This window comes from Mercenaria mercenaria, chromosome 10 (assembly GCF_021730395.1).
Source record: "Mercenaria mercenaria strain notata chromosome 10, MADL_Memer_1, whole genome shotgun sequence".
Lineage (NCBI taxonomy): Eukaryota > Metazoa > Mollusca > Bivalvia > Venerida > Veneridae > Mercenaria > Mercenaria mercenaria.
The window spans coordinates 1831610-1844649 of record NC_069370.1 but is presented as its reverse complement, the minus strand read 5'-3'; the positions used below and the strand labels follow the sequence as shown (position 1 = coordinate 1844649).

Here is a 13040-nt window from a genome sequence, read left to right as displayed (position 1 = left end):
TACTAGATAAAAAAAATTACACTACAGTCCTGTACGTGAACCACTAAAATCACAGAATCGTGCTCCCAATCCAACATAGCATTGAGACACTTCTACAGTATTACAATATTATATCCCATTTGTAAATAAATACGAGACTTTGCATAGACACAGTTGAAGGTGTAGTTCTCGCACTCCCCTGCAACACCACACAACAGCCGAACATTCTTATGCAATACAACAAAAAAATGCTAAAATACAGATCACAAAAATACATAAAAGACGCCAACAAAGCGGTTAAAGTGTGTGAAAGCACTATCGTGTAATTTCTTTGACATATATTTTACTGCGTTTGTATTCATATACCTGTTATGTAGTTTCCATGGCTACCATGACTGCTATCTGTATACGGATAGATCGGACCACTTGTTGGACTGATATTGTGGTCAATTGTGCAATCTGCATAAATTGAATCAAGACACTAATAATTAATCATTTTATGGCTAATTATTTTACGATGTATAAAAACAGGGGCCTCCGTTACGATAATACGTACACTAAGTTTTGTATCTTCTCACAATAAAAGTATTAAAGGTAACTCTGAATTTGTCAATACAGCTGAATTCTAAACAAAACTATAAAGAATATCCAAAATGTGTGTGTGTCTTTTTTGCAAGATTAATCAAAACATTTGTCGATAGAGCTAATCAATGTTTCTTTCTGTCTGTTGCCATTGATATAGCATTTTGTCGATGATATACTTTATGATATTTTTGCATGAAACAAATGCTGTTGTATGACTTACCCGCATTAGGTAAAGACAACTGTAGCGGATATCCGTAGGCGTAGCTGTTAGAGAGCCTTCCGTACAACGTGGCTCCGAATTTCATCCCGCCTGTGTGATGTAGACGGTATAAACTGTTGTAAGATACATTTACAAAAATTGTTACATAATCATCCATTGGATGTGCTACTGGGATTGATTTCGCACTCCACGACGCCATAGTTTTTCCGTTCAACAAAAGTCCACTAGAATTATTTCGTTTTATTGTTATTGCGACTGTACTTGCCTGGCCACTATACAGCTCTGTCACAAATTTGTACATGCTCTCATACTGCGAAAGGCCTTGTGAGATTGTCATAAACGGTTGGCCATACATATTTTCATTATCCAGGCAATACTGAACAACATAAATCGGCTTGTTGGAAAGAATAACTGTTGGATCTGAACCAAATAATATTTCCACATGTTCTCCCTGGTCCATGTAAGCTGCAAAGTGCTTTGTGCTATTGTAATAATGTATTTCTGTATTGTCTTCTTCGACAAAAACTTTGACAATAAAGTAGTTATGGGGATATATTGGGGGAACTATAAACTGTGTGCTCCAATACTTTGTGGGAACCATTTGCTCGACAATATATTCTGTGCCTCCAATGCCAACAGGTATCTGGCTGTTCGCAGAACCAGAAAACACTGCGACTGGTTTATTGCTTGTAATAACGGCGCCGCTTACATCGCGGCTGACGGCTAACTGGTACGTTTCAAATTTCTGAAGACGTACGTTTTGAGTTGAGTAGCTTTTCCCGTTTGTTGTATAGTTGATTGAAATATCCGAATTGCTGTCGACGCCAGCGACAAGAATTTCATTGTTATAACTAGACGGATGATAGGAAGCTGCTACGTATCTTGTAGATAAGGCTGCTGTAGGAAGAACGAGAAAGCCTTCCGTATAATCGCTGTACGCGGGGAACACTGCCACGGAGATATTAACATCAGAGTTGATTTCAATCCCCTTAAACTGACTTCCCGTTCCTGTTTGAATGTGAGTGTATGACATGGATTGAATAGTCCAGTTTGAAACTGTGTATTGGTTGTCGAAGTTGTTGAAAGGGGAGGTAATTCTAACTTTAGCTGGTGTGTCTGTCATTGCTGTGATATGGATGTAGAGGGTCTGGCTGCTGGTGGAACTTGGGCCTCCGATAACTCCGAACAGAAACTCGGTGCCAACAGATGCTACAACGGGAATTGCTTTTGAAATCTAATTACCTATGGTTAATTCAATCGGAATGAACGGTTCATGAAGAGTATATGCTGTTTATTTCTTTTGTTTTGTGTTTAACGCCGTTTTTCAACAGTATTTCAGTATGTAACCTTACCGGTGTTCCTGGATTCTGTACCAGTACAAACCTGTTCTTCGCAAGTAACTGCCAACTTCCCCACATGAATCAGAGGTGGAGGACGTACGATGTCAGTCACATTGTCTTTCATCAAATCGTCAAAGAGAACATACGCCCCACCCGGGGATCGAACTCGCGACCCGTGACCCGTAGACCTGCGCTCTCCGTATTGAGCTAAGCGGGCGGGCCCTAGTTGTATAATTAATACTACCTATTTGCAGGATATTAAACCATAATGAACGCCATCACAAATCATTAAATCAATATGAAGAAGAATCATATAAAATTATCGAAAGGCTACAATATAGAGCTACATACATGTAGCTTTTTCTGTGTAAGGAAACGTACTGTCGTGACAGTTAATTTCCTTAAAGTATGATTATGTAAAAGACTTACATGCAACCTCTGGGCACTGATTAGCACCAGAACAATACTGGATAAAAACTGCCCACGCGAGCTGTAATAAATTGGGTACACGTGGATTTTTATAAAAACAGAATTTAGCAGAATTTAGCATATCTTAAACATGTATGCGTTATATCTAATGTAACAGTGTCTTATTAATATGTTAAAAAGTTTTGCTATTATGTAAAATTGTGGTGTTAACTTGTCGAAACAGTGTTCTATTATGTTAACTAGCCGTATTATCTTGTCAGTGCGTGGTGTTAACTTGTTGAAATAGCATCTTATTATGTTGAAAGTCAAGTTGTGATGTTAACTTGTCCAAATAGTCCCTTATTATGTTAACTAGCTATGTTATCATGTCAAAGTATGATCTTGTTTACAGAGTGTATTATTATTTTAAAAAGCTATGCTATCTTGTTAACGTATCGTGTGATCTTGTCTACAGAGCGTGCTATTATGTTAAAAATCAATGTTATCTTGTTAAAGTACCGTGTGGTTTTGTCTACCGAGCATGCTATTATGTTAAAAAGCTATGTTGTCTTGTCAAAGTGTTGTATTAACTTGTCACAACAGTGTCTTATTATGTTAAAATGTTATGTTGTCATGTCAAAGTGCAGTGTTATCATGTCAAAATGTGGTGTTAACTTGTCGAAACAATGCCTTATTATTTTAAGTGCTATATTAATATGTCAAAGTACCATGTGATCTTGTCTACAGAGCATGTTATTATGTTAACAAGTCATGTTATCATGTCAAAGTACCGTGTGATCTTGTCTACCGAGCATGTTGTTATGTTAAAAAGTTATCATGTCAAAGTGTGGTGTTAACTTGTCAAATCAGTGTCTTATTATGTTAATACGTTATATTATTATGTGAAAATGTGAAGCTAACTTGCCCAGATAGTGTCGTATTATGTTAACTAGGCTTATTATCTTGTCAAAGTGATGTGTTAAATGTTTGATGATATAAGGACAACTGTAGTCAATGAAGCAGAAGATTTTAATTCTAAAGATGATTGTAATGTAAATGACCCTATTTTTGATGAGTTAAACATTCCTATTACCTCTGTTGAAGTAAGAGATGCTGTAAAACGCCTAAACAGAAATAAGGCATCATGTCCTAGTGATAATTTACTGAACGAATATTTTATTGTTTCTATTGACATATTAGTTGGCCATTTAACAGATATGTTTAATATAGTTCTAGATTTGGGACATTTTCCCGAATCATGGTCATATGGTTATATTGTACCGATATACAAAAAAGGAGATGTCAGAGCTCCAGACAATTACAGGGGCATAACCCTACTAAGTAATTTTGGTAAATTATTTACTAGTATATTGACGCATAGAGTGGAGAGATGGTTTGATAGGTACAATATTTTGTCAGACGCCCAGTTTGGTTTCCGCAAAGGCTGTAGTACAGTAGATGCGACTTTTGTCTTACATAGTATAGTTGAACATGTTTTGTCACAAAAATTAAGGTTACCTTGTGCATTTATTGACCTGAAAAAGGCATTTGATTCAGTTTACCGTAATGGTCTGTGGTATAAACTTTTCAAATTAGGCATTGATGGCAAACTGCTGAGGATTTTTAAAGCCATGTATCATGTTGTCAAATCTTGTGTAAGACATTGTAATAGTTTATCTGATTTTTTTTAACATATCAGTGGGCTTACGTCAAGGTCAAAATAACTCTCCAGCTCTGTTTGCTCTATTTTTAGAAGATTTGGAACTGTATTTACAGAACGATATAAATTCTGGATTATCTTTATATGAAATTTGTGTTATTTTACTATTATTTGCGGATGACATGGTAATATTGGGCCATTCCCAAGAAGATTTGCAAACTAGTCTTAATAGTTTATATGAATACTGTCAATTATGGGGACTTGAAGTCAATACTACAAAGACCAAAATAGTTGTTTTTCGCAAAAGGGGTAATATCTATCCCCATGAAACTTGGTTTTATATAATGAACAAATTGAAGTTGTTGATGACTTCAATTATTTAGGTGTTGTTTTTAACTATACAGGTTCTTTTGTACTTAATAACCAGTACGTCTGTGGGAAAGCCTTAAAGGCTATGAATGTTTTGTCATATAATGTAAATAAGTACGAATTATCACCACATGTTGTATTGCAATTGTTTGACTCATTTGTTGGGTCTATTTTAAATTATGCTTGTCCTGTTTGGGGATTTACCAAAAGTAAGGATCTAGAAAGGATCCACTTAAAATTCTGTAAATCTACTTTGGGTGTTAAACTTAGTACCAGTAATGCGGCAGTTTATGGCGAATTGGGAAGATACCCTTTATACATAAATAGATATGTTCAAATAATCAAGTACTGGTTTAAATTATTGCATACAAACAATATTTTACTAAATGTAGTGTATGACAATGCTTTAAATGAATGTAAGAAAGGTGTTAAAAATTGGGTTTCCAAAGTAAAATGTTTGCTTGAAGAATATGGTTTTTCAGATTATGGAATAACCCACTTGCTTATCAGTCAAATGTGTTTTTACTAACATTTAAAGAAAGGGCTATAGATTGTTTTAAGCAAAAGTGGTTTTCTGATATTGCAAACAACAATGTATTAAATACTTTGTATATGTATATTAAACCTGTATTTGGTATGGAAAGTTATCTAGAAAAAATTGTTTGTAAAAAACTAGGCAATATTTAACCCGTATTAGGGTATCTGCACATAGTTTGCGCATAGAAACTGGAAGATATGGTAGAGATAGATTGGAGAGAAATCAAAGAACTTGTCAACTCTGTAATGTCCACGATATTGAGGACGAGTTTCATTTTATTTTGAAATGTAACTTTTATAATGAATATCGTAGCAAATGTATACAAAGGTACTACTATGAAAGACCAAATATGCATAAATTTGTCGAACTATTGCAGTGTACTAAAAAATCTGTTCAGTTAGGGTTATGTAGATATATCAGATTGGCAAGCGATAAAAGGAATACTATGTTACTTAGATAATAAGGCAACATGTTCATTATGTCTCCCACCACACAGTGGTGTGGGAGACATATTGATTTACTCCGGTCTGTGTGTGTGTGTCTGTCTGTCACAAAGATTGTCCGCACTTTAAGTCAAACATTTCTCAATCGATCTTCATTAAACTTGAAAAAATATGTGTGACCATAAGACCTCGGCCATGTTCGATAATTAGCTAAACCGGTCCAGGCATATTGGAGTTACTTTGGAGTAACGGCCATTGATTTACCGAAAAGTCGGCCTTGTTGCTCTTGTCGGCAATTTAAGCCAAACATTTCTTATCCGATTTTCACCAAACTTGAACAAAATGTGTTTGACCATAAAGGGCCAAGTTGGAGTTACGGCCCTTGAATTACCGAAAAATCAGCTCTTTTGCTGTTGTCCGCACTCCAAGTTGAACATTTACAACACGATCTTCGCCAAATTTGTACAAAATGTGTTTGACTGTAAGACCTCTGACAAGTTCGATAATGAGCCAAAGCGGAGTTTGGGCCCGTGAATTGTTGTGAGTGATATGTATATAAAGGCTTAACTTGCAATTTAGATGATTAGGCAGTTGGGGGAGGCATTCCCTTTTCTTAAAAGCAGCTCTATTTGTAGTGTTGTTATGATTGTTTCATATATTTTGTATACGAAATTATTATCTGTGCTCATCCCACATTGCATAAAAGCATTGTCAATTATAACTGCATGGAAACATTAATACCAGCAGGACTAACAACTAGTTATTTTTTTGTCATAGTGAATTATACATAGTTCATTCTTCCAGATAGTTTATGTAACTATATCAATATTGAATAGTAACCACTGATGTTGTTATTGTAACGTTTTTTGTGTTCCTTCGCAACATCATCATCTTTATTTTAAGACCGTTACGATTCGCGGGTCTTTTTGCCCCGGGACGTCCCAGTTTACATTTTTAGGTTTGTCGCAACAATTGAAAGGGAAATAACTGCTACATCTTCATTTACAGTTAAGTGGTTCTGGGTTGTTCCCCTTGAGTTATCATTGTTATATAGTTACCCAATTACAGTATCAAACAAGTGATTATTTTGATGCTGGGTGTCATGGTGGTTGCTGTGTTTTGGGGTTCTGGGGTGTCTTGGGGTAAAAAGACCTGCCCGTTACGGCTTGTTACGATCCGTTCTCCATTTAAAGTTTAAATTTTCAACAACTTTGCCACATGATCATATCTTATATGTCAATGTATATCATGTAATGAGGTACTGTATGTACAAATTACTGAATAAACTTCTGTTCTGTTCTGTTCTGTGTTAACTTGTAATGATCTGTTATATTGTCAAAAACACCATGTGATCTTGTCTACCGAGCGTGCTAGTGTGTTAAAAAGCTATTATATGTTATCTTGTCAAAGTGTGGTGTTAGCTTGTCAAAACAGAGTCTTATCATGTTAATATGCTGTGTTAATGATATTCTCAGACAAAGTTTCTTTTAAGATGTTTTATCAATTCTTTTAATTAAGAAATGATTTATAGCAAAAGAATGCTTTAACACTATTTATGCACGATGGGTGGTTATACGTCGGGCTCAATAATTTCAATTATTTGAACGACGTATTACCACCCGAGTGTATAAATAGTGTTAAAGCATTCTTGTGCTATGAATTATTTCGATTCTAATATGCCCTTAATCTTTGACGCACTAGATAAAATATAAAAGCGCTCTTTCTTGGTCGCAACAAAAAATTTGACGTCGCCGCACGTAAACGTGACGTCATTCTAGCGTAAGAGTGTTTTAACAGAGACAAGAATATTAGAATGTGTTTTTATCAGACTTAAAAGATGATTATGGTAGTTCTTGTGATATAAAATATGTATGTTAATAATTGTCATAAAATAAAAATTCAAACATACATTACCAACTTTTAGTAACATCTCGAAACCGATAAAGCGGGACAGATCTACCTATCATAAAAATCAATAAAACCAATAATCCAATATCATCGCTACCGGACGGATTCGTTGATTTCCGTACTAATTGTTGTTGTTGTAGTAACACGGGGGAAAAATCGATAATTAACTGATGCATTTACATCCTGTATACGCGCTTTCTTTCACATATTATGAACATTAAAATATGTGCTTTTGATTCTAAAATATTTTCAAAATTCTAAACCACTAACGTTTTTCGATTTTCATCGTAAAAGGTAGTAAAAACAGCAAATTCTCATGTATTTCCATAACATAAAGATTGTCAGTAATTAAGTTTTGAAGCCTTCATAAGAAATATAGCCTTTTTTCAAGATATCTAGAAAGTATTTTTGTTGTCGAACGATCTGGAGGCCGGTCGCTTTAAAGAAAAAGAAGTATAGAAATAAGACTTATACTTTTAAAAGAAAATACTTAACCCTTACCATGCTGGACACGACTGGTTCTTTCTTTGTAATCAGTATAGATCATGATCAGCCTGCACATCCGTGCAGACTGATCATGATCTGCACTGTCTGCCATTCAGCCAGTAAGGTTTTTGGTATGCACCCTTTTCATAATTAATAGTACTGTCCAAATTGAAAAATAGACAAGTTCATTATTGTAATTTAGCATGGTAAGGATTAAGTTGGAATCCGGACAAAATCCCCTGCGGACAAAACTCCCTTCGCTCATTTTTGCATAGGCGGACAAAACACCCTTCATGTTTTTTACAAGTAGGACAAAATCCCCTTCATTAAGTTTCTTATATCGTGTCTAAATAGAAATATCATATTTGCGTGACTTGAATAGGCACTGTTGACAAATACTACTACAACATTAAATAACAATAACTTCATCAATATCTCAATTTTAGAATAGCAGTAATAACTTAATATTTTTCGTGAAATTTGGGCCAGGATCTTTACTCAGTAAATATTTACGGAACAACTCTGTTAACGATGTGAATTCTAAATTTGTACTGATTCTTTCTACTGTCATACGATTCATGAAATAAGGGTAAAAATCGTAAAAACAAAATTCATGAAAGAAAGGGGAAAGACTATATAAAGACAGAAGAAAGTGAAAGGCATATATTACAACGCAAAAACCATAAAACCATAAAATACTTATAGTAAGTGGGGTAACATATCTTTTATGACCCGCCTTGAATCAACACTGACCGGATATTGTTTACCCCTAGGCAATATGGTAATACACAATAAAAGTCAAAGGGTAATTTTAGGTTATTTGTTACAATTAAGTCAAATAATAGATATCGCAATTTTTTTTAAAACGAATGATTAAAGAATGTACCAAAAACATGCATTAATTTAAGAATACAGAATAATATATACAAAGGAGGTTCGGAAAGAAGCAGAATTATCAGCTCATCAAGACTATCTTTCAAATTAACGTTTGGTCATATTATAAATAATAGAAAATGATTAAAAAAAAAAAACAAAACTTATATAATCCTGTATGAAGAAAAAATGATGACCGCGTCGGAGATGGGACCCGGACCGCCGCGGCAATAAAAAAAAGTTTGCAGATCCTTCGGCAAAAAATAATAAAGGTAACTGGAAATTAATAAATTAATCGTCGTTATATTTCTTAAGAATGCTTTGAAACTCAATTACTGACAGACTATATTTTACGGAAAGACATGAGAATTAGTTGCTTTAAGTATATTTTGCGATGAAAATTAAAAGCATTTGTATATTTAATGCGAATTGAACACTAAATCTTAAACGAACGCGGATCTAGGTTTCGGCGTTTCTGAGTTCAACAATCAATTTGTTTTAAATTGCCTAATTACAATTTCTTTTTTTTTGTCAATGTGAAGTTGCCTACAATTTATAGGCTTTGAGCTATAACAATTTTGTACCGACAAAGTCAGACTAGCAGACGACAATATTTTCCGTAACAGCTTCCGAGTACTTACGGATGACGGCGGAAAAAGCCGGAATATTTTAAGAAATGTTCACTGTACACACTAAAATGCAAAAAGGACCAAACAAACCATTATAAAATTTAAAACAAATTACACATAACGAAAACTGAATAATTTTTCTGCATTTTTAGGGGTATCGAATTTTTGATTTTTTGCGGAAAATATCTCATTTTATCTGTTATATTTGAAAAAGTCAGTTTCTTTTTACCCGTTTCCTTTAGAGTCTATATGAACTGAGGTGGGTCTATTTAAAGTCAAAAAGGACCAACCAAATATTAAAATATTTTTCTAAAAAAATATTCATAATATCCGGAATAAATTAAACTTTAATTTGTGGGGTATCGAATTTTTGATTTCCAAATAGAACTTTTTCTATTTAAGTTTAAGTATTTTTTTCTTTCTTTGTTTATATAGGTAAATTTATCGATTTTTCAATAGATCGATGTTACTAAAAGTTGGTAATGAATAGTATTAAATACATTCAATATTATAATTATTCTTAATACTTGAAAAAAAAGTCTTTTAAAACCGGAAACAAAAAGTTACATCTAAAAGAAATAAGTAATTCAGAAGAGGTCTGGCAGCAACATAACAGAACACACTTATTTGCGACGTCTTTTACGACATCATTTTGGGAAAATCTAATTGTTTGAAAAAAGCCCAGTTTGTTTGAAATATATCTACCAAAAAGCTTAATATCAACATACATTTACTTTATGTTTTACTTTCTGGATATTTTAGCCAGCTCTAATTTGCCATGTTCCCGACAATTAAAACTTTAATTTGACGAATGATAACGTTTCTTGAAGACGATTCTTTCTGCAGAATAATTATTGTTTAATAAACGTTGACTAAAACATATTAGGAACTAACTATTAGGTTAAATTTACACTTACCAAACATATTTTTACGAATATTACGTTCCAGCTCATAATCTTGTGTTGCATCGAGTCAAATGGTGCGTATTAAGAATTAAGTTGTCATTAGATAAGACGTGCGTCACATGCGCCAAATTTGCACCCTACGCATAAGCTTATCTTTCGTCGTGTGAACCATAACGAAAACATCTCACACAAATTGGTTTGAAATTTCTTTTGGGAAATATTTTTAATGCATTAAATTTAAACAATGAAATTTACAATGAAAAAATGGGGAAAAAAAATAAAACTTGAAAATTTTGCAATCAAACATGTAATCATAGTAAAATGTTTAACTTGCTTTATAAAGATTTAACAACAACAACAAAGAAACGAAAAACAAAATTGTTACAATACTGAAGTATAGCTTTAAATGTAATACACATTAAGCTGAAACTGGTATCAATATATCAATATAATGGTCAAATAATAAAGAATATTTAATCATTCCATCCCTAACGAATTTCTTAAGCCAAATAATGGGTGTAAATATATTTGAACTCAGAACCCCTGTGGGAACGCTAAATAATATAAGTTCGCTAAATGGTACATTTGACGCAAAATTTGCAAAACTGACGCTAAATGATGCATTCTACGCTAAATGATACAAAACCAGATGTATTATTTATATATGCACTCCCTTGACCTGCAGTTCAATTTATGTCACGGGGAAGATTGAACAAACACCAGTTAGGATTTGAAAATGTCTGGCAGGTGCCAGACGATTTATTAAATAACTATATTCAGAACGTAACTATAAATGTTTACTAAATAAGAGATAATAAAAACGTGACATAACGTTGGACCCAGCTAAAGTCCAAAACAGACATTTAGATAACAGGACAAGAAGCAGACTGAATTAAATCTATAAAACAATGACATTTATAAACTTGACAGAGCTTTGAATTCACAAGATGACAGGGACCAAACATGCTGTGTCGGGGAAGGAGGAGGAAAGATAAATAATCCTTTAACGAAGAAATTCTGTAAAGTTGCGGGGTCTGATTTCAAAACGAGGCTGAATAATTAATTAGAGAGGTGTAAGAGCACTATGTTTGGTTAAGGAAACTAAACTTGTGACCTAACTAGCCCGTGTGGCGCCTTACTATGGGTCTCTATTTACAGAAAATAATGTGTAGGCAAATATAAATACATGTACCTTTATGTCGTTGCACTATATAAAGTTCTATTTGAGCGAAATTGTATCATCCCTTTTACAGCATGTGAACCAGACCTGCGCTTAAAATGTAACAATTCTTTTGTCAAGAAATAATTTTTCTATGTTTTGTTTCTCTTTTTTACTTTGGTTTTAACACAAATTGTTCTCATAAATACATTTTAAAAAGAGACTTTTACATCTTAAGCAATAATTCTGTACATTTCTTGTAATTCATGTAACATCTGTGTTGAACATATATATACATATCAAAACATTACTTTTTCTGAAATTGACTAGGCCTTAATCTCACGGTCAAAATTTAATAATGCTATGAAATTTAAACAAAATCGTGAATAATTTTTTTATTAAAATATGATCATCACGTTCTTTGTATTGCACACACCTTGAAGAAAGGCACAGAGTGTCTGTACTTTAATATTCATATTAACGTGCACTCCTTTACAATTTTAGTGATTTGAACTACATTATGTCGCTGAACTGGGGCATTACTCTACATTTAGTGCAATTCTCTTATCTAATAAACCATTTCATGGAATTCCAAATATAGACTGTTCCATTAAGTTGAACTTATGTCTTGCCTAATACAAGTCTTTGATGCCTTGCTCGTCCTACTTTTACAACAAACATAATCTGAATTGGTGCATTCAGTTGTAGCAATATTAGGTGCAGCATCAACTTGTACATTCCGGCTGATAGATAATAACCAGAAAGTGTTTATAATAGGTTATCTATACCAAACATGAAATCAGTGGCGCAGTGGTTAACTGCTAGCAATTACCAGATTGGCACTGTTGGTCTACGGATCTCGGGGCCGCGAGTTCGATCCTCGGGCGGGGCATATGTTTTCCGTGACTATTTGATAAAAGACATTGTGTCTGATATCATTAGTCCTCCACCTCTGATTCATGTGGGGAAGTTGGCAGTTACTTGCGGAGAACAGGTTTGTACTGGTACAGAATCCAGGAACACTGGTTAGGTTAACTGCCCGCCGTTACATGACTGAAATACTGTTGAAAAACGGCGTTAAACCCAAAACAAACAAACAAACTGTTTCCGACGGAATCATGGTTTGTTCACAGCTTACCACCGCCCATCGCCCAATTATCAAGGCACGATTATAGACTAGTAGGATGGCAATCCTAACATCCTCCTAACATTATATAAATATTTTATAATACCATCGCGTTTTAAAACTACTGGAAAAATGTAACAGAATGTCTGATATTGATAGTGGGATAGAGGAATGTTATGGTAGGTTTGTAGTAAAGTAGGTTCATAGGGAAACAGGATGATGATTTTAGGATAGTGTAATAGCAATGGTAGGATGATAGGGTAATAGGGAAATAGGATGATAGGATGACAGGGAAATAGAATGATAGGTTGACAGAATAGCGATAGTAGGATGGAAATATATAATCCTATCATCCTACCATCTCTATCTTATCATTCCACTGTCGTTTCCCACAATTCTATCCTATTTCGTC

At 34.0% G+C, this 13040-nt stretch overlaps 1 protein-coding gene across 1 annotated transcript in view; it reads right to left on the bottom strand.

Moving 5' to 3' along the window:
• Positions 1-10490, bottom strand: part of LOC123560550 (uncharacterized) — a 68872-nt gene extending 58382 nt beyond the window's left edge. Inside the window, exons 1-4 of the mRNA XM_053516654.1 lie at positions 10356-10490; positions 2554-2614; positions 785-1993; positions 346-438 (exon numbers count right to left, since the gene is read on the bottom strand). Coding sequence (XP_053372629.1) covers positions 346-438; positions 785-1993; positions 2554-2614; positions 10356-10406 — 1414 coding nt within the window. The 5' untranslated portion in view covers positions 10407-10490. The remainder of the gene's footprint in view (positions 1-345; positions 439-784; positions 1994-2553; positions 2615-10355) is intronic.
• Positions 10491-13040: the final 2550 nt, after the last annotated feature.